General features: G+C 42.5%; 1 protein-coding gene and 1 long non-coding RNA gene across 19 annotated transcripts in view; one reads left to right on the top strand and one right to left on the bottom strand.

The window, feature by feature from the left end:
* The window catches only part of TNIK (TRAF2 and NCK interacting kinase), a 398,334-nt gene that overhangs the window by 280,983 nt on the left and 90,262 nt on the right, over positions 1 to 27,089 (top strand). For all 18 annotated transcript variants that reach the window (XM_019024032.3, XM_063704353.1, XM_055381466.2 and 15 more), the window contains 5 exons: positions 1,391 to 1,445; positions 3,448 to 3,526; positions 11,561 to 11,736; positions 17,544 to 17,610; positions 21,218 to 21,422. In XM_019024032.3, coding sequence (XP_018879577.1) covers positions 1,391 to 1,445; positions 3,448 to 3,526; positions 11,561 to 11,736; positions 17,544 to 17,610; positions 21,218 to 21,422 — 582 coding nt within the window. The remainder of the gene's footprint in view (positions 1 to 1,390; positions 1,446 to 3,447; positions 3,527 to 11,560; positions 11,737 to 17,543; positions 17,611 to 21,217; positions 21,423 to 27,089) is intronic.
* The window catches only part of LOC129532356 (uncharacterized), a 151,913-nt gene continuing 141,857 nt past the window's right edge, over positions 17,034 to 27,089 (bottom strand). Inside the window, exon 4 of the long non-coding RNA XR_008678055.2 lies at positions 17,034 to 19,103. This is a non-coding gene — a long non-coding RNA (uncharacterized lncRNA). The remainder of the gene's footprint in view (positions 19,104 to 27,089) is intronic.

Genomic DNA, 27,089 nt, shown 5'->3' with positions numbered 1-27,089 from the left:
AAATGTACAAAATGTATGAGGTATTTAAAATGAAATATCTATATTAGGATGTGGGCCATTGAACCAAATTTGAGACTAGATTTTCTTACCAATCTGCTGTGAAACTGAGGCAGCAAGCCTCTTTTTGGTGTTTTCTAACCAGGTTTTCCCCATCTCTTGATATTCCCCCTCTCATGCAATATTTAGAGACTACTGAGCCACAGACAGAGTATGGGAGGCGAATATTGTTAGAGATGGAGATTGTACAGGTAGAAGTGGAGGCATTAGCCTAGAAAATTCTGTTCAGAGAATAAAAGTCAGTCTGAGCATAAGAAATAATATAAATGTATACTGGCCTCTATTGTACATACTAGTCTACTCACAAAATAGACAATATTTGTTTATCTTTTCAACAAATACATCGAGTACCTTCTACTGTGCCCAACTCTGATCTAAGCACAAGAGAGACATCAGTGAATGCCATCATCAAAAAGTCTCCCTGTCCTCACCTTATTAGGTAAAACCATATGAAATTGCTGTTTTTGTAGTTAAAACAATTGAACATAAATAACACCTACTATCTGATCCAGCCATTCCACTCCCAGGTATTTAACTAAAAGAAATAAAAGCATACACCCTCAGATTTGTACACCAATGTTTGCAGCACCTGTATCTGTAATAGGCCAAACTAGAAACAGTCCAAATGTGAAAACAGTGATATGTCCATAGAATGGAATACTACACAACAATAAAAAGGAGTGAGATACTGATATGTACTACAACATGGATGGACTTCAGAAACACTATTCTACGTAAAAGAGATCGAATACATAAGACAACATATGATTCACTTATACAAAACTTTGGAAGTTACAAACTAATTCATAGTGACAGAAAGCAGATCATTTGTTGCCTAGGGACAGGAGAGTGGGGATGGGTTCAGGCAGGAAAGGAAGGAGGCAAATGAGATCTTTGGGGGATGATGGGTATGTTTACTGTCTTGACTGTGATGATGTGTTCACAGGAGGGTCCCTACGTCATACCTTATCAAATGGTGTACTTTAGGTACAGTTTATTATATGACAATTATAGCTCAATGATGGTGTTATAAACAGTCAAATAGCAATTTCATATGGTTCAATCCACAGATAAGTTTCAGTAACGAATTAATTAAAAATTTTTTATATTCATTTTTCATACATTTATTAATAAGCTGCCATGTGCCAGACACCATGAGTGGTACTGTCGATGAAAAGTAAGACTGTTTCTGCTTTGAAGGTTAGTGGAAGGAATAGGCTTGTAAACAGAAAACTGAATGACTTTCACAGGAAGTTCTGAAGCAATTACCAGGTTTAACCAAGTTGTCCTTTGTTGACTGAATTTATGTGTGTGTCTGCCCCTTCTTTTTCAGAGTGACTTGTGGTCTTTGGGTATCACCGCCATTGAAATGGCAGAAGGTGCTCCCCGTAAGTACCCTCCTCTGGGGTGAAATCTGTTGCTGGTCTGCTCTGCAGGTACTGAAGTTTCCTTGCCAGGAGCTGCAGTTGCTTTACTTCCACTACACCGAGCCCTGCATGGATTCAAGCTGGCATATTTAGAAAGCAGAGTCATCTTAAATCAACCAGGAATCCATTCATTTCAGAGCAGTGGGAGAATCCTGTTTTTATTAGAAAAAAAAAAAAAGGAAGAAAAAGAAAGCATACTTTGGGGAGTCTTGTTTGTTTTACAGATTCTGTACATCATTTATTCTTGGACTACTCCTCACCTGACATAAAACTGTGACCAACTCACAAGACTATAAACTCCAATGTATGAAAATCCAAAATTAATTTTCAGTGCACAGGTTATACAAAGACTCCACTCAATGGCTATCACTCCTCTTAAAATACTGATGTTTAAAATTTTAGATTTCCCTGCTATTTGAGGCAGAGTGGCTAGGGCTCCAGCAGTCTTGAGAATCTCAGTTCCTTGAGATTTGGAGTATTGGCCCCGGCAGAGAGTCTCTGTCATGAGACTGTGCCTCACAGATTTCCATATAGGAAGTGTAACTGGTTGTCAGCCCCAGCTGCTGCAATGGCACCAGGCCGCACCTTTCAAGGGCCACTCCCCGCCAGTGACCTAGCACAGTGGGGATACTAAGGCAGGCCCTTTCCTGGAGGACACAAGATTCCTTTGTAGGCAACTTTCACCCAAGTAATCCCCTATGACTTTGCAAGACCTGCAGGACAGGCTGGGACCCTTCCACCTACCTTTTCTCCCTCTCTCCTTCACTCAGGGTCAGACTTGCATAGCAATCTGATGACTTCCCATACTGCCTGGCTCCTTCCCTGTTTCCATTCACATAGTAATTTACCCAGTAATATCCTTGGTGTCTGCATCTCAAAGGACTAGGACAAAAATAGGCCCTTTATTTGCACGACAGGTCATTACACTTATGACTTTTACCTTCAGGTTGTCATCGTTTTCTTACTTCCCAGTCTAGAATTGGTAGAACTCATCTGTAGCATGATTGATTTGGAGTGCTGGTTGACAAAAATGCCCTCATTCACAATGCTAATAGGCATGTGTGAATCAGAAAAATAATATATTGCAGTCTTAAACCATATTATCATTCTTGATGAGTGGTAGACAGGGCTAAAAATAAACTTCTGCCCACAGAATCCTTTGGCTTTTAGGGAGCATATATTCTTATTCTAGCTACAAAGTAGAAATTCTCCCAGATGTTTGAAAAGTAAACTAATAAAATATTTTATTAAAATAAGAACATATGAGTGCTTTCACTATAAACGATAATGTCATGTTTACAAGATGAGATCTTTTTATAACTTTGTTTTTCTGCCAGACTCTGTGTGACTTAATCCTCTGGGCTTCCTGGGGCCAGTGAATTTAAAAACAAAATGAAACAAAACCCGTTACGAAACCTGAAAAGCCATTCGGGATATCTGGAAACAGAGAAAATGGGGCTCTGGGGCTGGTGTTTTGGACTCCAAAAATCTGTGTAGATAACAATTGCATTTGGATGAGCTGTCGACGTGTAAGAAATAGACGGGATAATCAAATGCCTTTTATTTATGGCTTAGGCTTTTACTAATTAAAAATAGCTTACTATCTCCATTGTAGTTGTCATCTGATGGTATTTACTTTAAATGTCAGGTGGTCATTCACAGCAAGGATGGCTGGTTTTTGACCCTTTAACTTAGTTTCCTTAAATATGAAGTAAACATGTATTCACTAGAAATGTTAGCAGTAGCTATGTGAACCATGTTGTATTTTATGAGACTCCTATAAGTGGATATTGGATCTTTCAAATGCTCATCAAATGGAAGCATTTGGATATTCTGACTTTGTGCTCACTGGTGGTGTGTAAACTGAGTGGGTCATTGGGCAGCATTATCTGCACAGCCAAGACGGGCTTGGCCTGGGTTTGGCCTCCTAACTGTAGCTGGCCCTTGCTTTGGTCTCTTGCAGCTCTCTGTGACATGCACCCTATGAGAGCTCTCTTCCTCATCCCCCGGAACCCAGCACCTCGGCTGAAGTCTAAGAAGTGGTGAGTTTGGTCTTCGATGTTTCGCAGATCTAAGGGTGAGGTTTTCTTGTGATTCTATTTTGGATTAGCTCTAATCCCTAGGTCCTGCTGATAGAATGAGACTAACATGTATGATGACTTGGTGAATTACTTTCCATATGCTGTCATTCATCTTAAAGTATATATTGAGTATCTACTGTTTGTACAGCAGGTCTTTATTCCCCCACCTTTAAGGTAAGAAATTATTAGCCAAAATGGGTAAGTGAAGCCAAGTAATAACATGAAAGCTCTTTGATTTATAACTCCAAGTCATATCTTTCCTGGCAGCACAGAACATCTTATCAGAGAGGGTGATAGTTTAGAGAGTCAGCCTGTTAGATTGGCTGATTTCTCTTCTATTCCTTACAACAATCATTCCCTAAGTGCATATACATACCAGGTAATGTTTGAGATTATTTCTCTGGCACGTGTATGAGCATTTGCAGTTTTTTTGTCTTTACTACTGTTTTCACATATGGCAGGTGATACTGGCTTATTTGGGGCAGCGATTTAACTTTTCCTTTTAATAAACTTACATAAAACGGTGGCTTAATTTAAAGGAAACTACTACATGAATACTAGTATGAGTGGTGTGAGGTACGGCAAAAATTATGTTGATAGGATATGACTGACTGACATTTGGGAAACAGTTCTACAGGTTAAGCCAGATGTTGGATGTTTGACTTTTTTGGGATAATTATATAGTTGGGATCTTTGTGTCTTATTATTCCATAACCAAAATTCATTGCTTCCTCCTTTCTTCCTATGGAAATGGTGTATCCTCCCTAATACATTCTTGAATCTCGGATTACTCATGGCCTGAGGTCAATTCCTGCACTATTTGTGACCTCCTATCCTTTTTCTAGAGATAAGTCCTGGGCAGTGAGACCATGAGGGACAGGATCCTTCTGCCCCTTTCCATAGCCCTTCATGATCAGGCGCTTGACTGGGGTCCTCATGTTTCCCATCCACCCACACACAGGCTCACCTCTACCATACATGGGGCAGCCTTAATTATCACCAGTCATCTACTAATGAGAGCCACCCTGGTGGAACAGAGGAAAGGGCACACTGCACAGAAAGAGGGAAGGAAACAGCCAGAAAAGAGATGGCAGCCTCAGAATTGCCGGGCCCTGCTAGGGGAGTGAGAGTTGCTATTGGTAACAAGGAGGCAGAGCGTTCCCTGCTCCTCCTTCCTCTGCAGAGGGTCACTGTGGTGCAAGACAACCCTTCTCTCCCCAGCAACAGCCCTCCCATTGGGTGTCATACATCATGTGATCGGCAAAGCACCCCAACACCCTGCTTCCTCTCTTCTCCCTGGATCAGACTCCCGGGGAGAGGGACTGGCTCAGTTCTCTTCCCTGGAAGTGACAGTGACACTACAAAGCCCTCTGCTAGGTTCCTGCTTGACATCTGAGCTGAGTCTGGTGTATACAGTGGGCTTTACTTACCCTGTTCCCTGCCCTATCTTCTCCTTGTCTCCCTTTACTCCTGCAGGACACGTATTCTGAGCTTTTCCATAGAGGAGGACAAACTGGCCCTCCATAGATGTATTTGGCTGTCAAACTATGGTCATATACCCTGTTTTAAAAATATGTGTATTAATCGGCAACACTTAAAAATCTGTCAATTGAGCATTACATTTAGATTTCTGGCCTTTTTCTTGCAAAGATGCAGTGAACTGCCTGCAAAGATGCTAGCTGCTTCTCCCATTTAGGACAAGTGATCGTCCTTCTCCTCCAGCTGCCACCTCCCCCCAACTCAGAAGCTGGTGTCAGTTGGTTAGTATACATCTCCTGTTTTCTTTTCTTTTCTTTTTTTTTTTTTTTTGAGACGGAGTCTCGCTCTGTCGCCCAGGCTGGAGTGCAGTGGAGCGATCTCGGCTCACTGCAAGCTCCGCCTCCCGGGTTCACGCCATTCTCCTGCCTCAGTCTCCTGAGTAACTAGGACTACAGGCGCCCGCCACCATGCCCGGCTAATTTTTTGTATTTTTTTTTTTTAGTAGAGACAGGGTTTCACCGTGTTGGCCAGGATGGTCTCGATCTCCTGACCTCATGATCCGCCCGCCTCGGCCTCCCAAAGTGCTGGGATTACAGGCGTGAGCCACCGCGCCTGGCCACATCTCCTGTTTTCATCTTAACCATGGTCTGCACCACCCCTTTTTGTGACCTACCTGACCCCACAGAAAAGTGAGTGAACAGCCCTTGCCCTACAGTGTCGGTTTTCACCGACTGAGACCCAAAAAAGATCAACGGTGTGCTGACCTTGTTTGAGAAATACAAACTTTTAGGACACTGCAGGCTGATTTTTCGGCTTCAAACCTTTGACAACAACTAATTTTAATAATGCTGGAGGGAGCAGGAGAAGTTTGGAAACACTGAGAAGTCCAGGCCAATTTCATCTCATCCTGCCACCTTGCACACCTTTCCCTGATGTGTAAGGAAAACTGAGTAGGAAAGCTATGGGAACAAGTCCCATATTGTCAGACAGGGAAAGGAAAAGTAACCTGATTGTTAGAGAGAGACTGGGGAAACAAAAGCCCTGATAATGTGCCATTTCACACTTCCATCCCAGCCTTTGTAGAGGTGGTGGTGCAGCCTCCAGGCACATGATACTTGACAGCAGACATGGCTCCCATTTCTCTGCAGTTCAATTCCACCAGTTTTTAAGTGAAAATATTTAAACACTTCAGAGTATTTTATCTTGAAAGCGCAGGTCCAAAGTGATTTGAAGTAAGTTAGGGTTTCCTTTAATAGACTCTAGTGTTTGAGAGGAAATGAAACATTTTGTTTATGTTTTTTATTTTAATTATTTAAAAGGAAAAGACTCCCTCCCCCGACCAAGAGACAAAATTCCAAAACGTTCTTTTATTTCCAGCTATTCTCTACCTAAATGAGTTACCGGGTTAAATGCATTGTTCTCAGTGTATATATCAACACCTGACCAAAGGGGGCGCCATTGTTGAGACAGGGCCATGAACTCTTCTCATGGCAAACATTGAATAAAGCATCATTTTCAACATGACTGAGTCTACAACATACAAGGCATAAACTGGTCTCTTAGTGTGAACTTTTTTTTTGTTTTTTAACTTGTACCTTCAAGATTTGAGAAATAAAGGCAGTGGCACTGCTCTTTCCACTGTCATCGTGGAGGGAAAGGAGACCACCACCACTCACAGGAGCCCAGTTCTTCCTTCCCTATTGGTATGATGAGGAGAGGCCTTTGTGGTATGGGATGATGAAGTTAGGGCACCACTGAATGTTCAGGCAGCTCAGCCATTTAATAATAAGTTGTCTGGGAGGGTTGTAACCTTAGTGGAATCAGAGGAAACCAAAGATACTCTCACCCTCTACCTCCATATCAGCATCAGCAAGTGAATAGCAAGACTGGGATTCCCATTCTCTCTTCCTGTCCCTTGTGCATGGGTAGATTCCACTCGCAGGGGTAAACCATCTCCTTCAAAAGATTTTCTCCTCCCTTCTCTTGCCACCCTGCTCATCCACACTCACCTGCCCTCGCAAGTATACTCAGTGTCACTGCTTCCCTCCAGGACTTTCTGGAGAAGGATAGGAATGGCTCCATTAAGTATAAGACAGTGAATCTTTCATGTGCCCTTTAAATTTGAAGAGCCCACACAGGCAAAGCAGCACTCAGTTGAGATCATTAGAAAAATCATAACTGCTTATATGTACGAGTTCCACTGGTCCAAGCCACTCATGCTTCGGATGCAGGTGTGCAGGCCCAGTGAGGCTAAGTGGTGTATTTGCACGAGTTCTAGCCTCCTTACTGGGAGAACCAGCCTGGACCCAGCCTCCTGCTTTTGCTCCAAGGCTAAAAATCACCCCCGTTATTGTATGAGGCACCAGTTCTGATTCTTGGTGGGTTGTCAGACTTTTGAGATATGACAAAGTTCTTGTGTGTGTGTGTGTGTGTGTGTGTGTGTGTGTGTGTTTTCTAAATATAATAATAATACAAAGCCAATATCAGAAATTCCTTCTACTAGACTGAATATTTTAGTAGTAATGTGACTTTGAACTTTGGACTTTATTAAAATCCAGCTAAAAACTATTACACAGACTTTAAAAATTAACCTTTTTGTGCCGGCTTCTTGGAGATAACAGCCCAGTTGACTCCTCCTGCTAAGCTATTTAATCCGTACGTGAAATAATTCCCTTAAAGAACTCTGTTTACTTAGTTCAACAGAAATGAGTATTTCTTTTTTTTAGAGACAGAGCCTCTTTCTGTCACCCAGGCTAGTGTACAGTGGTGCAATCATAGCTCACTGCAGCCTCAAACTCCTGGGCTCAAATGATCCTCCCGCCTCAGCCTCCCCAGTAGCTAGAACCACAGGTGCATGCCACCATGCTCAGCTACTTTTTTCTATTGTTTATAAAGAGACCATCTTGCTATATTGCCCAGGCTGGTCTCGAACTCCTGGCCTCAAGCAATCCATCCATCTCAGCCTCCCAAAGCACTGGGATTATAGGTGTGAACTACCGCACCTGGCCAGAAGTGGGGATTTCTGCTCCTCAGTCCTAAAGGCGGATGCTGTGTTCCTTAAGCCCAATGATGCTCAGAGATTGCTGGGGGCAATGTCATCATAGTCATCATAATAATAATAACAAACACATATGTGGCATTTATGATACCAGGCACTGTTCTCAATATTTTACATGAATTAATTCACTTATCATAACTTTTTTTGAGTTAAGTACTAATAATATCCCCATTGAATGCAGCCAGGGAAACTGAGACACATAGAAGTTAAGTAATTTGTCCAAGTTAGTAAGTGATGCAACTCAAAGTAAAGGAAGAGGGTAGCTTTTGGAAATAGGGCAGGGCCAATGCAAATTTTAGGCCAAATTGCGTTTAGGGAGTCTGATGATTACCAAAAACTTTTAACCCAACTGATTATAATAGCTAATGTAACAATCTTTCCAGCATTTTGAATTCCCCCAACACAATTTAACATATAAACAGGTTCAATCTGGGAAGATAAAGTATTTAGTGACTCTGATAGTAGAACTAGTATTATCAGACTGTAGGTACCAATCATTACCATTTATTTCTCCATGCCAACCCTTGGGAAATCAGTTTTACTAACCTTAGGTGTTTTTATTTTATAAGAGACAGAACTAAATTACTATCAGCAGAGATTCAAGCAATAAAGTTATATAAATGTACTTTAAACTCATTAGAACACTCAGCAAACAGTGAGGTAATATTCAACATAGGTGAAGTGTTTTCACTCTTAAATAAGTGTGTAATTAAGCACATTGATTCTTTGGTCATGCTAACTTAAGACACTATGAATCCTTCTTTGAAGACTCATTTTAAGTAAACATTATTTTCTCTTCAAAGGGTGCCACTTGAAGAAGATATGAAATATATTACCAGCTTTGTAGTTCTGCACAAGTGGGCCCATCTTTTAGGCCCAAAGTTATTCTCTTGAATATCTCTGAGTTTTTTCTCCCAGCAAGGCATACTGGGAAAAAGTACTCTGTTTAATAACTAATTTCATTAAACTTGAACACTATTCCATTCTGGAGATCTGGAGATTTCTCTGACTGTTTTTTTAGATGCCAATATCAGGGAATAGACTGTACAGTCTATTAAATCTGGATCTTACTTTTAAATTGAATGTGATTTCTTTTATTTATCAACCTCTAATTAATAGAAAAAAAAATAGTTGGTTGAGCACTTTATAAAAAACAAGCACTTCTGGCAGGTGCGGTGGCCCATGCCTGTAATACCAGCACTTTGGGAGGCTGAGGTAGGCGAATCATCTGAGGTCAGGAGTTTGAGACCAGCCTGGTCAACATGGCAAAACCCTGTCTCTACTAAAAATACAAAAATTATCCAGGTGTGGTGTCATACACCTGTAGTCCCAGCTACTCAGGAGGCTGAGGCAGGAGAATCACTTGAACCTGAGAGGCAGAGGTTGCAGTGAGCTGAGATCATGCCATTGCACTCCAGCCTGGGTGACAGAGCAAGACTCCATCTAAAAAAATAATAATAATGATAATAAAATAAGCACTTCCTTCTAGTTGCCAGCAAGAAAAAGAGAACTGCCATTTATATTCCTTGTAAATATTTCATACCTTTCTGACTTAATTTTTGTTTTCATCTTTTTAATACTGATTTTTCTACCTGGAAAAGTACTGTATGGAGTTTGTTTATATCTTCACGCAGGTCAGCCTCATTCTCCTCAGTTCATTCCTTAGGAGTGTCCTTTATTTCATTACATTTTTCTGGCAAGGTTTCTTCTTAGATGAGATCATATTTATGCCTCCACAGATTTATTTGATTGATCTGAGAAAGAGAAGAATATCCGCTCTCCAAACCTCCCTTTCTGTCCCTCAAAAGTGCAGACTTGAAGGTGGCCATATTGCAGCTCTTGTCCAGAACCTTCATCATGCATTCACTCATGCACCAAACACGCAGCTCAGGGTAGTGTGCTCATGATACAAAGATGGCTCAGGCACGTTGATGCTGCTGATGATTTTCAGTGTGAAGAAGCAAGGATATGGATGGAAGCACTTAACAAGGAGGTACACAGAGTGTCCTGCTGTCACTATTTCTAGTCCACAGTGTGGCCAACGCTGATTCATCCTGGGGCAACCCCAAGCACAGTAGGCTACCTTTATTTCTAGGTAAAATATTTTAAAAGCTTGAATGTAGCTTAGAAATTTAGAGCGGAAAAAAAAATACCAGTGATTCAGTACTTTAAAAACATGGAATAAAGTGAAAAACTGCTTTGACCAGGGCAGTACTAGAGAGTGGTGCATACAAAAGTGCCCTGTCATGTTTGAGTGTTGAAGAACATGCTCCCCATTGTGTTCTGTGTGGTGAGGGCACCTTTCAGGCCTGGAGAGTATGTATGCAGGGACTGCCGGGTAAAGGCTCAATCCTGGGATCCACTCCTGTATCTCCCCTGTGCACCGCAGGAGAGCAACAGAGAGCACAAAACAGATCATTCCTGCTCTGGGCAGGACAGGAAGGGTGACCCGAGTTTCATCAAGGTCTCCTGGAGTGCCTTGGAAAAGCATGCTATAGAGTCATAAGCTTAATTATTGATGACTCTGAACAATTTCTTGGAACTTTCAGCAAGAACATGCGTGCTTAACTCATGAATCACGGCTGAAGTCCACCATTAATTTCTGCCACATTGTGGCCTTACTGCCATAATCGTAGGTATGGTATCTCTCGCCAGCTCTCCCCTGCCAGGTCTCTGGCGTGGGGTTTATCTTGGAGGAAATATTGCCTTTCTAGAGGAAGATAAATTTGCCTCTGGGTGTGAACTTAATTCTTTAAAGTTAAATGTCTAAGTCCTTGAGTTAACGACAAAGGTACACATATTCTTATATGTTCTTATTCCTTGGAAAGCAGAGTTCAAAAGTGATTCTGAAACTACTGGTTGCAAAGTTTGCCTAATCAAAGTTCACTTCATCATATAAAAATCTTGCTCATTTCTATGAAATGCACTCCCTGTTACCTATCCAACCTTGGTTTTACTTTTCTCCAGCTTGCATTTTCTGCCTTATTTAAGTGGCTCACCTCAGTGTCCCCCAACATACATTGTTCTCATCCTAGCCTGAGTTTTTCACTGATTTCCTACATATCGAAACTATCCTTTCCCCAGAATGATTTTCTCCTAATTTTTAAAGGCCCAGCTATGGTTTCCTTATTCCAATAGCCCTTCTAGATGTGATTCCCATAGGGGTCTTTTTCTTCCCTGCGTCCTTTTGGTCTGCTATGTAATGTTACATATAAATTGTGCAAAAATGCTTTCATGTGCATAACTACCTTCTGCTACCTCAATTGCACGTTGATGATGATGATGCCTTTGAACCCATTATGCCTAATATAGTGCTACAACTGTTTTCTGATTAGTGGATGATCCCTATGCCAGCCAACTGGACCTTAAAAAAAGAAAAAGTCCCAGCATTTCAGAAATTACACATTTGCTTTTCTTTGGATCGCCGTTTTATCTGTGGATTCATTTTTGTTTGGCAGGTCAAAAAAATTCCAGTCATTTATTGAGAGCTGCTTGGTAAAGAATCACAGCCAGCGACCAGCAACAGAACAATTGATGAAGCATCCATTTATACGAGACCAACCTAATGAGCGACAGGTCCGCATTCAACTCAAGGACCATATTGATAGAACAAAGAAGAAGCGAGGAGAAAAAGGTTAGACGCACATTTGTATTTCAGCAGCAGAAACAAAAGATGGAGTGAATCATGGGCGCTTGATGTATTTGGAGGTGACAATGGGGATTTCAAATGGGCCTGCATTATTCTTTAGTGTGAGGGGCTGTCTCTGAGACCACAGCCTCTGGGCATCAGTGGCGTGAGACTATCGAAGTAGAATCTTTCATGAAAAATAATAGAACTGCAAGAAACATTACCTCTGCCAGGCACTGAACAAAGTCATGTTGAATGATACTATGAAGTACTTTAATATGACAAGTGATTTTCTTAATTCAAATTAATATTCATGTTTAGAAGACTAAAACTCTACAGAAGACAGATAACCTAAAGAAAAAAATTCATCTAGTTGACATTTTTCTGTACTGACATTCTTCAACATTTAAATTTATGTGCTCTGAGGCTCATTTCTAATTCTGTTATTTAGAAGTCAGAAATAATTTTTTTATAGTTGCAGTGATAGATCATTAGGTTGCCATACTTGCTGAATGGAACATCAGATTTTGAGCTGAAGGTCATTTAACACACTTCTTTATTTTATATATGCAAAAGCACATCTTTGTGACTCTAGCTCTTATATGTCACTGTCTCTTCACTGCATCATTGAAAGAACATGAGTCCAAACTTGGAGTCTCAGGCTGCACCCTACCTTTTTGAATGGAAGCTTACATTTTTAACTAGCATAGAAATGGTATGCTAATACTATATATTAGGGAACATTGAGGTGAGCTGCCAAATGAGACAAAATGCAAGCCAAAGAAAAGTGAAACTAAGGTTAGATGGGTAAGGGGAGTGCATTTTGTAGAAATGAGCAAGATTCTTATATGGTGAAGTGAATTTTGATTAGGCAAATTTTGAAACCAGTAATTTCAGAATCACTTTTGAACTTTGCTTTCCAATTAACAACTCATGAGTCATGGCTAAGGTTCACCATTAATTTCTACTACATTGTGCGCTTGCTGCCATAATCATTGGTATGGTATCTCTCACCAGCACTCCCCTACCCTGTGCCTCTCTGGCATAGGATTTATCGTTGAGGAAACAGTACCTTTCTAAAGGAAGACAAATTTGTTCTTGGAGATTGACTAGCATATTGACTGCACCATGACCAAGGTAAAAACTTGCATGGTCTGGAGCAGGTTTAATGGCTAGCTGAGGTAGGGAAAGTTACAGTATGGGAAGAGAGAAATGGAGAGGACAGCAGTGAGGGCTTTCTGGGTAGACAGCAGGAGGGGGTTGCTGCTGGGAGGATGGCAGTGAAAGGCAGTGTGAGGCTGGAAAGCTGATCATTAACAGTGTGGTGAGTGGACAGTAGAGAGGAAGACCAGAGACTGAGGATGGGAGGGGAGGCACATGGTGATGTGCTTGTTCTTGCTTCCTTCCTCTCCATTTCTCTCCCCTCTTCAGTTCAGAGGCAGTAGCGGAGGGTAGCCCACAGACAAGACAGAGGCTGCCTTTCTGTTATTTGCATTTCCTTTCTTCTTTGCCTCTGCAGTTAATACCCATAACACAAGCTGGGGACTAGCGGTGGGGGCGGTGAGCAGTATGAAAGTTGAGACTGGATTGGAGAGGTAAGATCAGCAGAGGGCTAAGGCAGGATGAGAGAATGTCAGTGAAGGTTCCAGAAAGAGTTCCTTTTTTTTTTTGAGATGAGGTCTAACTTTGTTGCTCAAGCTGGTCTCAAACTCCTGGGCTCAAGGGATCCTCCACCTCAGCCTCTCAAAGTGCTGGGATTATAGGCATGAGCCACCCACCCAGCACTTTTTTTATTTTTATTTTTTGAGACAGGCTCTGTCTCTGTTGCTCAGGCTGGAGTGCTCACTGCAACCTCTATCTCCCGGGCTCAAGTGATCCTCCCATCTTAGCCTCCCAAGTAGCTGGGACTACAGGTGCACACCACCATGCCTGGCTGATTTTATATTTTTTTAGATTTTTAGTAGAGACGAGGTCTCACTGTGTTGCCCAGGCTGGTCTTGAACTGCTGAACTCAAGAAATCCTCCTGCCTCAGCCTCCCAAAGCGCTGGTATTATAGGCATGGGCCACCAAACCCAGCCCCAGGGAAGAATTCTTATGCAGCTAGCAGGGACTTGAAGGAGTGTATGATCAGCTTAGACTCAAGAGTGGGAGGTTGTGAAACTAGGCCAAAACGGCGGCTCATCTGCAGTTAATAAGATGTCAATTAGACCCTAAGGAGCTGGGAGGCCAGCCCAAGCTGGAGAAACTAGGCATGAAGAGAAATACATAGGTCAAACTCAAAAGTTCCAGGACTGATTTTTCAATTGCTCCTTGTCCATGGTGGTCTTGGGCTACTCCATGAAGTCAGAATTTTTAAGGGCATATTTTAGGGCAGTGTGTCAGACATGCAACCATTAAATGCTAACTTCTCTCAAAAGGACATTTTATTATACGGTGAATATATAGCATAGTTTAGGTGCTCAGACTGTTTTCAGATTCATATTCTGGGTTCAAATTCTAACTCTGCCCCTTATCAGTTATGTGAACATCACTCCAGTTTTCTCATCTTTAAAATAAGATTGAGAGTATACTAATAATATCTACTGCCTCAAATAGTTGCAAAGATTAAATGAGGTAATGCATTTAAAATGCTTGACATAATGTCCAGGACATAGATGCACTCAGTAAATATCAGTTATTCTTATGTAGGCAATTACTTATTGACCCATACTTTTTCATCACTTACTCAGAGTACTTTGTGAGAACTCATGACCCATCTCCCTCTGGGGCATAAATAAGAGAGATTGAAGCCTGTGCCTCAGGTTGTTTCCACATTTTGGGGGGCACAAACTCTGGAATGTGACTCAGAACTCACCATGCCATGAAGATAGATCATTTTTAATGTGTTTGTTCTCTGCAGAGTGGAAAAGTAAGATTCTTGGGAATAGGTATGTTCAAGAGTTATGTAGTAATTTAAGGAATCTAAGCCTGTTTAGGCTTAGGGCCACCAGAATCACAGTTCTAGTCTCCTTTTTGTCTGCTCCCCAAGGAATGGCGTTTGATCAAATGAGATCTAATTCCATTTGTTCAGTTTAGTCAAATGACTTAGTTTGCTGTAATATTACTTTTCACTTTCTTAGTTGTTCTATGACCAACTTTTGGTAGAATCAATCAAAGCAATTCTATTTTGCATTATTTGTGATTTTTTTCAACCTGACATTTTTTCCCTAACATATGCTGACACATGCCAATTTAACCCAGTAATATAAAAGCAGTCAAAACCAAATTTTGGTGAAGTATTAAATATTAAATTGAGAAGCCTGACAAATGAAGGATTTACCCTAGAGAGTAGAAGTAATTGGAATAATTGTGTGCTTGTTTTCCTTGCTGTAATTTCCTTTATTAGATAAAATTTCTGCAGTTTTACTTTGAAATCTGTTTATTCATTTTGAAAAAGTTTGGAATATTTCATTTTTAGGGTGGAGTATTAAAATACTTTATGCAGGTTCTTTATATTTTGGTGAACTAATATTTTAAAAATAAGTAGCCTGAAAGCTTCATACATACCTAAATGTATGAAGCTAAGTTGTGATTTAAAAAATACACTTGAACTCATCAAACTTTTGGCTTTCCTTCATTATCTCTTTAATGGCTAGTGTGAAAAGCAAGGCATGTTTATCAAATCTGAGCATTCTCACTGTGTGACTACTGCCTCCTGGTGGTAACATAACTAAATTGCAGTTTCAGTTTCTTTTTAGGGATGTGCAAATGTCTTCAAGGTTGTAATTATTAACCTACAGCTATGAAGAGATAAGAGTAATGTGACACCTTCCCTTGCTTAAAAGCCCCTCCAAGGGTTCCTCATTGCCAATAGGAAAGTTCTCAGCATGGCATTTATAAGAATCAGTGAGCCATTTCATCCCTGCCAGCCTTTCTCCCTCCATAAGGTTTTCTCACACCCAGGCACCTAACCACTCACAGCTCATTGTTACCTGAACATATTATGCACTGTAATACTGCCAGCCTTACTCATGTGGATATGTTGCTTAGAGTGTCCTTTTCCCACAAGTGCCAGCTGCTAACTGCCTGGAGAAGGGCCACTGACCTTCCAAAGCCCAGTTCATTTTTTCTCCAAAGACTTCAAGTCTCTTCCTCCATTATGACCAGTGGCACTAGCTGTTCCTTTCTTTGATATCTCATTGCTTTTTATATGTACTGCTATTTAGCATATAATATGTTGGAAAGAGCACTGGTTTTTAAGTTGGAAAAGTTCTGGATTGAATTCTAAATCCAAATCCTAGATTGACCTTTTATTAATGAGATAACATTGGTTATATTACTTAACCTCTTGTAATTTCAGTATTCTCGCTTGAAAAATAGACACTAATTTGGAGGGTTATTATGAAAATTAAATGAGAGAACAGAGTAAAATATCTAGCAGTAGTGACTGGCGTGGGAGATACCCACTAAATATTCCTTCCCTTTCTTCACAATCATGAAGGCTCTGATATTTACTCATCTCACATATTAGATTTGATCTTTTCCGAAGCAAGCCTCAATCTTATTCATTCTCACATGTAAACTGCTTCCCATTTTGCTGAATTAAAGGACTGTCCCTAGTGGATCAATCAAAACACATTTTAAATATATATATACATTTTTTAAATTTTAAATATATATATATTTAAATATTATATATATATGTGTGTGTGTGTATATATATATATATATATATATATTTGAGATGGAGTCTCACTCTATCACCCAGGCTTGAGTGCAGTGGTGCGATCTTGGCTCACTGCAAGCTCCACCTTCCAGGTTCATGCCATTCTCCTGCCTCAGCCTCCCGAGTAGCTGGGACTACCGGTGCCTGTAACCACGCCCAGCTAATTTTTTTTGTATTTTTAGTAGAGATGGGGTTTCACTGTGTTAGCCTAGATGGTCTCAATCTTCTGACCTCATGATCTGCCCACCTTGGCCTCCCAAAGTGCTGGGATTACAGGCGTGAACCACGGCACCCGGCCACTATATATTTTTAATAGCACCTATTGTCAAAAGTTTCTTTGTTGCACTTAGCAAAATAATCTAAAGACAGTTCGAGAGTCCATGTAAGTCATAATAAAATCCTACTTTAAAAATGGTTAATACCATCAATAAGTTACAAAGGGCCAATGGGTTTGATATGGGTGGCTTTATAGTGGGAATAACACAAACAAATTATTATTATTATTATTTTTTTTTTTTTGAGACAGAGCCTCACTCTGTCGCCCACGCTAGAGTGCAGTGGCACGATCTTGGCTCACTACAAGCTCCCCCTCCTGGGTTTGCACCATTCTTCTGCCTCAGCCTCCCAAGTAGCTGGGACTACAGGCGCCCGCCACCAGGCCCGGCTAATTTTTTTTGTATTTTTAGTAGAGATGGGGTTTTGCCATGTTAGCCAGGATGGTCTCAATCTCCTGACCTTGTGATCCGCCTGCCTCAGCCTCCCAAAGTGCTGGGATTACAGGCATGAGCCACCGTGCCCGGCCAAACAAGTTATTTTTAATTGAAATTAAATTAATAAAAAAATTAAAACAATATTTTTTAATTCCTTATCTTCTCATGTGAACACTAGGCACTGGGGACAGATATCTAGAGTCAGCCAAGACAGCCTTGAATGTGGTTAATTTCATATACTTATGGGAACCATTAAATCACAAGCCTGGAGACCGTTCCAGCGCTGTGTTAACTACGACTCTTTGGGTGTCTATTTATTTATATATAAGAGACGGGGTTGGGCTTTACTGAGCCATAGCATCTTTTTGTGCACTAACATGCTGGGATCTTTCTTCAGATGAGACAGAGTATGAGTACAGCGGAAGTGAGGAAGAAGAGGAGGAGAATGACTCAGGAGAGCCCAGGTATGAGAGCAAAAGCCAAGTCTTCTAATGTTCACATTCTGAATTGTGCTTGTGTGAAATTCACTTTCCTTTTGATTTATAGGTTCGTTTTTAAGAATCCACCAGGGTGGTCTTATTTAATTTATTGCCCATGAACATACTCATTAATTTGGGAAAATTTCCCTAGGCAGACCATTACGAAAATGCGGAAATCAGCATATACTTTATCTTGTCCCCCAAGATTTATGGTCTCTATCTTAAAAGCTTGTTTTCTTACATATGTAACATGTAGAATGGGTAGAAGGCTAATTATCTGGGCAATGCAGGACTGAAAATACTTAAAACTGCAACTTTCTAGAGACCTAAGTGGTATTTTTGGACTTGCGTTATTCAGTTTGTTACTTCACACCTTTGAGAAGCCCATTCGGGTAACCACTGTCCTTGTCACATGCCTTGGTATTTTCATTGCAGCCTAATCCAGGAGAAAGTGATTTTCAGAAAATCAAATTATATGTAGAGATGAACTCCAAACAAATACTTTTGGGCCATTCCTGTTGCCACCTGTTGGACCTCAGAATCCAGGGCTGTTTTATTGTCATGCCTACATTTTGAATTCCACTTGACTTTGATTCTGACTTTCTTCTAGTCTGTGTTTATAAATAATTAAGGTTAGTGTGCTTGCACTGCCAGGATATCTCTTAGGTGAGTGAATTCAGCTTGGTGAGTCAAGGAGGGCAGGCCCACATCCCATGGTGCCATGCAGTATACCTGTGAAGTAAGACTTGGGGGGAATTGCACAAGCAGAAGACTCATTGAGGTGTAGCCTCCCTCCTCAAGCCATCCAAGGAGTGGACCCTAATGCTCCAGAAGGATCAGTTCCTGTGCCACTGAGGGAGAGCTTTCTGACCAGAAAAGGGGCCAGCTTAGCCACCACTGCTAGAATGAGCCAGATACCATGTGTTCTTTTTTTATGCTAACTCAGAACTACTGAGCTGGATTCTTGCTAAGCTTCTATAAGAAGATGGAACTGAGCTTTCAGAGCCACCCAGTTTTTCTCTCTTCACCTGCCACAGGATTCCTCAAGGTCAAAGACCGAATACTTCTTTCCTACCATCTGATACATAGCATGTTGGCCGCCCCCGGTTTAGCTGCATAAAGAAGATGACTGCCAAGTAGTGACATAGAAAATGAACATTCCTGAAAGGCAGAGGACCAAACGCCCTGCTTTCAGAGAAGTTGTACACCAGTGTTCAAAAGCTTACCCAAAAGCTTACTGTGTCAGCCTTCTGACCACTTCCTGTAGAACTGAGAAACCCTGTCTTTCTAACACTTGCTAAACTGCATATTAGGAGTCACTCAGGGAGCCAGCCCAGCCGTACCTTAACACTTCTATAATTATAACATGTCATTATATCATGCTGAAGATTATGTTCCAAGTCCTGTTGTTGTTGTTTATTATACTTTAAGTCCAAGTCCTGTTTTTATGGACGTATCTAATTAATCTTCATGAAACCCTGAAAAATAGAAAAGGACAATGGTTATCTCATTTTAGAAATGAGGCGACAGCCTAAGGGTTGCAACCAGGTCACACACAGAGTTAATGATTGAGTCACTAACACAGCTCAGATCTTCTGACATTGATTCAATATCAATTAATATTAATGGAGCATCCTCGTGTGCATGGGAGGCTGGGTTCCCAAGTCCCTCCCCTTTGCACAGGGCAAGTGGCCTGTGTAGATAAGCACCATCGTTTGGGGTTTTAGAGTTTGACACAAAGGCTCTAAGTTTTAGAGAAGGCTTGTGAGTAGACGCCAAGCATTGTCTATGGAACATCACGAACAAAGCCTTTTTATGTCTTTTCATGGCAGTATCTCACACAGCACACTAACCACTCTCCAAAACCGATCCTTGGTCCTCTTGTTAACTGCCACCAAACTTGCTCCTCCCTCAGCATTCCTCATTCCTGTTCTCGTTACCACCGTCACCCAGCCACCAAGACAGAACCTGCAAGTCATCCCTCACTCCACATGTCAGATCTGTCCACAGGCTTCGTGACCTCTATCCCCAAATGCTCCTTCCCTCCTCCATCCCCTCTGCTCTCGTCCTGGGTGGTGTCTCGACCCCAGAACCACTCTGCAGCAGCAGTCCGACTTGTTGTGCTTGCCCCTGTACCCCTCGCTAGGTCATCCATTCAGCAGCCAAACCCATCTGCTCATGTTGCTCTTCTGCATAAAACCTTCCCGTGCCTGCATGGCTGTCGCAGCCCCACACCTATCTCTCTGACCTCCTCTCATACCCTTCTCCCTCTCATTCACTCTGCTTTGGGAAGCCAGGCTGGTGTTCAGTTGCTCAAAAATAGGGTGCACACCTGTTTTCCCCTCAGGCCTCTAAACTTGCTTTTCCCTATGCCTGGAATGTTCTTCCTCCTTCATCAACTGCTTCCTTCCCAGAGAGGTCTTTCTGACCACCCATCCAAAGTAAGGCCTCAAAGCTTACCTCAGCTCCCCGCCACTGTCACTCAAACAATTACAATTTTAGTCTTCTATAGAGCCTACTAATACCTGAAATTATTTGTATGTGTGTCCCATAAGAAGATAATTTTAAAGGGAGAATTTATCTAGCAACTGCCATATCCTTAGAGCTTACTACAGTGACTGCCACATAGCAGGTGCTCCGTAAATATGTGTTTAATAGATTTATTTCAAATGGACGCTTCCAGAAAGATTAAAAGGGCTAGGTTTGAATAAACAGAAGTCATTTCTTAGCTCCCTCTTAGGCATCTGTGCAGAATCAAGGAGTCTGTAACGTTTAGTTGTTCACCTGCGAGCAGGGCAGCCCAGGACCACCAGCGAAGTAGGTAGAACTTATTTATGTCCTCTCGATCTCTGTCGCATGCACACACATTCATGTACAACCACCATTTTACAGAAGACAAAACTGTTACCTAAACAGAATCTAGGAACCAATGAGCTGGGTTGAAGTCCTAGCTGCACCTGCTGTGGCCAGAGCCAAACCAAGCCCTTTAAGTGTGGTACAGTCAGGCAAACCCTGACTTGGACTCAGCAGGCTTGGGCTCAGATCCTGGCTCTGTGTTGACCTTGACTCAAGGGTTTTCCATCGCTAGCTCATCGTGGCTTCACAGGAGCAGCCTGGCCTCTGCCTCATGGGGTTTGGTGTGAGGGGGTGGTGTGGGTGAGGCCAATCTGTGCTTGTCTAAGCAGAGTACCCTTGTTGCCCACCATTGTCCATTTTTATTGAAAATAATCCAGTCTGGGGCTCATGGCTTGCACACTGGCTAAAGTCTTTAAAAACAAATCTTTGCCACGTCCCAAGGATGAGGGAGTGGTGTGGACAGTCCTGGAGAAGGTGACAACTCTGAGAATGTGACATCCCTCTATGGATGGAGGCAGCATTTGTTGGCCACAGTCGTACTGAAAGGGAGGCAGGTCTCTTATCCTGATGCTGTTTCTTTGGGGTGAATGATTGAATTAGCGGAGGATCTAGGAGCCTGTGCTCTTCTTTCCCTGTGTGTGGGTGAATCATTTGTCCTGCCTTCCTCCTCCAAGGCCTCTTGGTAGCCATGGCCCCTGCCCCACGTGGGATCCTGATCACTCTCTCCTACCCACAGCTCCATCCTGAATCTGCCAGGGGAGTCGACGCTGCGGAGGGACTTTCTGAGGCTGCAGCTGGCCAACAAGGAACGTTCTGAGGCCCTACGGAGGCAGCAGCTGGAGCAGCAGCAGCGGGAGAATGAGGAGCACAAGCGGCAGCTGCTGGCCGAGCGTCAGAAGCGCATTGAGGAGCAGAAAGAGCAGAGGCGGCGGCTGGAGGAGGTGAGGACCTGCTCGGGCCACCTCTGACCCCAAGCCTCTCAGTTGTGGTCACTCTCCAAGCATTCCCTGGGGGCCCACATCCCACCTGTGAGCACACAGAGCTTAGAGGCACAAAGAGGTTGACTGCAAGGGCAGATAAGTCCTGAATGCTCTTACAAACAAAAGGCTTCCCTTGCTTTTTGTGGTGGTGTGGTCATTTCAGAAAAGCAGGTGAAGGCCGTCACCCCTTCCTGTCTTGCCCATATATCACCTTCTCAGCACCTTCTCAGCTTTACTTAAAGTCACAGCCCCTCCCTCCAGCATGTCCTATTTCCCTGCCCTGCCTTATTTTACACAGCCCTTAGCACCTTCAAATATAGTCTACATATACTTTTACATGCCTGAATGTCTCTACTGGAATTTAAGCTCCATCAGGACAAGATTTTATCTCTTTTATTCCCTGATGTATCTCTAGCATGTCGTAGGTGCCTCATAAATATCTGTGGAATGAGTAATATATGAATGAATGGGTCAGTAGTTGAGAGGTGAAATATAGGTATTAACTAGATCACAGTGAATAAGCAGGTAAGTGGAATTTCAAGTATGGAAGAGTAGGACCTGCCTATTGATGCTCTGAATGCTAGGAAGAATGTTTCACAGATCCTTTCCCAGACATCCCTTAGTACCCAGGGCCTGTCCTCCAGCCTGTGGGCAAGACCTGCCTTTAGCAGCAGACACTGCTTATCTGTGTGGGAAGCCATACTGCTAGCCACAGTTGGCTGCATGCCTTGTCCTGGGCCAGACTCTCACCTTGTGGTCTTACAGACATTTGTTAAAGCCTCCTTCCCAGAACTTTGCCCAGATCTCTCAGGCCTCCTTCCTCTGCCAGATAAATCAAAGCCTCTAGACAATTAGGAAACCGAGAGAGCATATCTATTGGGGAAGTTGGGCAGCAGATGAAAGGCGCACTAACTGCACAGTAATGGGATAGTAATTTTACAGGTTTCCCAAACACCAGCTTGCTTCTCATTAACGGGCTTGCAGCAATTCACTTGCTCTGCCAGGTGGCCACTGAAGACTTAGAGGGTGGTGAATTGCAGTCACCAGCAGCAGATTGCTTTTTAAATGGTACATCAAGGTCCAGCCTCCCTGGTTTAAATCAGTAAGGGCCTCAGTTCCAGTTTGCAGCAAATTCCATCAACCTCATTATGTCCCTCGAATATCATTATCAGACCAGCAACAATAATACTCAATGGTTACAATTATTGAGTGATTTTAGTAATGTCAAGTACCAGGCAGGATGCTTTGCTTATAGCCACTATCTCATCTACTATCATTATCTCTTTTTCTGTATCGATTATCTCTCATGCAAAACTCATATAATCCCCATTTAACAAAGAAGAAACTGAGGTTCAGGGAGGGAAGTAATTGGTCCCATGTTGCAGGGTACTGTGTTTAGTACTTTACACGAATTGTCTCATTTAATCCTCACAATAATCTCCAGTCTCAAGATAATGCAGCTGAGTCTTAGAGAGGTTAATAACTTGTTAAAGGTTGAGAAGAAAACCAGGTTTCAGATCCAGGGGATTGGCCTGCAGAGCCTAAGCACCAAGTCACTGCATGTGTTCTGTGTCTCCACTGATAAGTCAGAGTTGGTATGCTTTTCCACAACCCTCATCTGCCTCTATGTCTATGGTCTTTTATCCTGAACATTTAAGGAGTTCTGCGCAAGGGCACAGAATCTGTGCCCAACAGATGCTCACCTTTGACCTGGGTTCTGTCTCATGCTCCCAGTCAGAGCTATTGCCAAGGCCTCCTTTGTGTCTCTTCTCTTGTGGCATTTGCTTGAACCTCTACCATGGAGCAAGTCAGAGTTCAGCTCACTGAGGCATGTGCAGCCAGAGACACACCCTGTCAATCCTGGCTTGCACAGAAGACGTCAGCCAGCATGCAAGAGGGCACAAGCCTTTTGCTGTGTGTACCAATGGGCATGAGCCTTGGCTCCATACCAGAAGCAGGAATGCTTCTGGCCACAGAGCATTGATAGATTATACCAGCTTTCTCTTTTGATCCTTCATCTTATTCTATAGCGCAGTGGAGAAGAACAAGGAATACTAAGTACTCAGCTGTAAATTCTGAACCCCTTAGTCATGACATTCTCTCCCACCAGGAACTCTTCTGCCGTGTCCTGCTCCTGCCAGGTACCCTTCTATGTCTGCTTCCCTGGCCTTTGATGACCACTTGTGTTTCTGGTGTCCTGAGTAGGAACTTGGACTACGTTGTCACGTAGAAACTGTTAAAGCCCATAGTTCAGCTTGAGTATTTAGCTTCACTGCGAGTCATTTTTCCTTTTGTAGGAAAAACATTCCCACTTAGCTACCCCTTTGGTCACACAGGACTATGTAGCTTGTAGCTTTTGTATTTCGTAATCTCAAATGTCACCTCCCACCAGAGGGTTTCTAAGGAAGCCCTGCACGTCCTTTACTATTTATGAGTAACCATGTGGATTTGGCTAAGCTCTAAATCAGTGTCTGTATATTCTTAGAAGGACTTTGAATATACACTGAATGTGGTCACTGATCAGCTTTATGAAAAGGACGTGGCTTCAGGCCAATTAAATGGTGGAGAGAAGACTCAGCTTTTGACCAGTGTTGAAGTACAACCTATAACAAAGTTCCAGGAACTTGATTAAACCCAGCTAAAGTGAATGAGTCCATCAATGGTGAGAAAAAGTACAAGGAGGACCTCTTCTAGTTTTACTCAGCTCAATAAAAATTTCTATTACTTGGCATAAACAAAATACATCTTGTTTTATTCTGTATCATGGAGTTAGGATCCAAGAATAATGGGAGCCTTCAGGGGTCAAGGCTTCTACTCTGGTAATCTTGAGCAAGTTTGTGGTGATGTTTGATTCTGCTCAAGAGTTCTGAAATGATATTAGTGATTTATATATGTGTTTCAAATTGCTGAGCACATTCTATACTTTCATTTTGGGGAGCGTGCCTGTAAGTCACAGGAATGAATCAAATAGACCCCAGAAGCACCTGCTCCCTGGTAGTATGTTTTATTCTTTCAAGACTCTTTCAGGACACCAACATTCTCATGTAGTGCCCTTCAAGACCATCCTAACATTGTCCAGTTATAAAAATAACCAGTTCTATCTGGCCAAAAAATATACACTTTGGCTCCATCCCATGAATGTTTTTTTTTTTGAAGAGATATCACCTGTATCTTATTGGCCAGTAATCATGGAGCATTAATGTACAAAGTAAGAACCTGGCAGCCTAAAAATGTCAGCCCTCTCTAAGCCTCTAACTTTTTATCGTGACTGAGGCTTTCAAGGATGTTAGACTCAATTGTTGTTGTTGTTTTTAAGCATGAGGTTTTTAAGCATGAGGTTGAATTAAAACCTTTTCCTGGGGTCTGTAGGTAGTCATTTGACAAATATTCAGTGAACACCTCTGTTGTGTGGGCACCATGCTAGACACTAGAAATACAGTCTCCCATTGTGACGATTAGATCTGTGAGGGAAACAGGCACTAAGCAAATAATCAGCCAAGTAATCATTTATCATCATAGCAATGACTGCCGTGGTGGAGGAGAGTGGCATGCTAAAAGAGCGTGCCACAGGGTGGGAGCCTCACCTGGCTTGGTCAGAGTCCCGCTACAGGAGGGAGTGGGGCACAGAGAGATACCAGGCAGGGAAGCCATGGCACAGTCATGCAGGGCTTTGTAGACCATGTTGATTACTTTTGAATTTTATTCTAAGAAGAGTGGGAAGCCATTGATGTGTCTTCACTAAGGGAATAGAATCAGATCTGCCTTTTTTAAATGAAACTTGGGCTGCTGCAGTTGGTGCTGGAAAGAAGCAAGAGTAAATGGAGGAGATAAGTTAGTCTAGGCCAGAGAGTGTGATGCTTTGGACAGATGATGGTAGAGTGGGGATTGAGAAAAGTGGACACGTTTGAGACAAATGTAGCCTGTGGACCATGCAGGATGTGCAAGTTGATTAGACATCAGGGATGAGGAAGAGCAGCCAACAGTAATAGTAGTAGTACAATCCATGCAGTTGGATTATGTAGAGATGGCCATAGAAGAGAGGTCAAAGATAAGAAAAATAGGAATTATTGGTTTGTGGTAATAAAAGTACACATGAGAAGAGAGTGTAGGCCTGAGCTCTAAGAACTCAGAATAGACAAGGAAGAGACAGCAGAGAAATTTGATAAGGAAGTGGAAGGAACACCTGGAGAGTTTGATGCTATAGAAGCAAAGATTTAGTATTCAAGCATAAGGATGGAGTTAAAGGGGCCAGCTCCGCAGAATGCTGCTCAGAGGTCAGGAAGACAATAGCATCTTTTGGTTTCAAATGACAAAGAGGATATTTAAAACATAGTTTTGGCCGGGCGCAGTGGCTCACGCCTGTAATCCCAGCATTTTGGGAGGCCGAGGCGGGTGGATCACGAGATCAGGAGATCAAGACCATCCTGGATAACACGGTGAAACCCCATCTCTACTAAAAATACAAAAAAATAGCTGGGTGTGGTGGCAGGCGCCTGTAGTCCCAGCTACTCGGGAATCTGAGGCAGGAGAATGGCATGAACCCGGGAGGCGGAGTTTGCAGTGAGCCAAGATCATGCCACTGCACTCCAGCCTGGGCGACACAGCAAGACTCCATCTCAAAAAAGAAAACAAAAAACAAAACACATAGTTTTTGTGTAGTACTCCCTAGAAATTCTTTAATTTCCTGTCTTTTCTGGGAAGGGAAGCAACCTGCCCAGGGAGTCAGTAGACCTGCACTTGGAGTGAAAAGACGTCAACTTCTGAGGGTCACCATGTACTACTACTACCTGCATGCCCCGGCAGTTCTTATTCTCCCCACACCTCCACTTCCTGAGCTCTACAGGCAGATCAGCAGCAAAGCTTGTTCCCACCACCAAAGTTTTCCTGAGGATTAACCAGAAAAATGGATATAAAAGAACTTTCTTGACTGCCAAAAGCTGGACAGACCTCACTTTTGAGGACTGGTCAAATTCAGCTTAAATATTTCTAATGAGACCCACCTTATACTTGTGTTGGAATTCTTCATAATTCCATGCTCATCCATTTGCTATCAGCTTTTTGTTCACATTCTCTGTTACCATGCATTTTTCCTTTTTTCTCTTTTTTTAATTGATTTATTTTTTGAGATGGAGTCTACTCTGTCACCCAGGTTGGAGGCACGATCATCTCAGCTCACTGCAACCTCTGCCTCCTAGATTCAAGCAATCCTTATGCCTCAGCCATCCGAGTAGCTGGGATTACAGGCATGCTCCACCAGGCCCAGCTAGTCTTTGTGTTTTTAGTAGAGATAGGGTTTTGCCATATTAGCCAGGCTGGTCTCAAACTCCTGGCCTCAAGTGATCTGCCTGCCTCGGTCTCCCAGAGTGCTGGGATTACAGGTGTGAACCACCATGCCCAGTCACCATTCACTCTTCTCTTAGGGTAACCAAGCCCAGTCTCAAGGCAGCTCAGCTGTGCAAGCTGAAGCCCAAACCCAGAGAAGCCGCTGGTGTGGAAGGTTGTTCTTTGGAACCTTAGTAGCTTCTTCCAAGTGCTCCTAGACAGCCTCCACCCATAAAAGAGTGGTGAGGTAGTGGGGAAGCTGCAAGTTTCTCTAAGAATCACAGTGCAGGACAGCATATTGATGCT

This window comes from Gorilla gorilla, chromosome 2, assembly GCF_029281585.2.
Source record: "Gorilla gorilla gorilla isolate KB3781 chromosome 2, NHGRI_mGorGor1-v2.1_pri, whole genome shotgun sequence".
Taxonomy (NCBI): domain Eukaryota; kingdom Metazoa; phylum Chordata; class Mammalia; order Primates; family Hominidae; genus Gorilla; species Gorilla gorilla.
The sequence above is the reverse complement of the archived record's forward strand: the minus strand, read 5'-3'. Positions and strand labels throughout refer to the sequence as shown.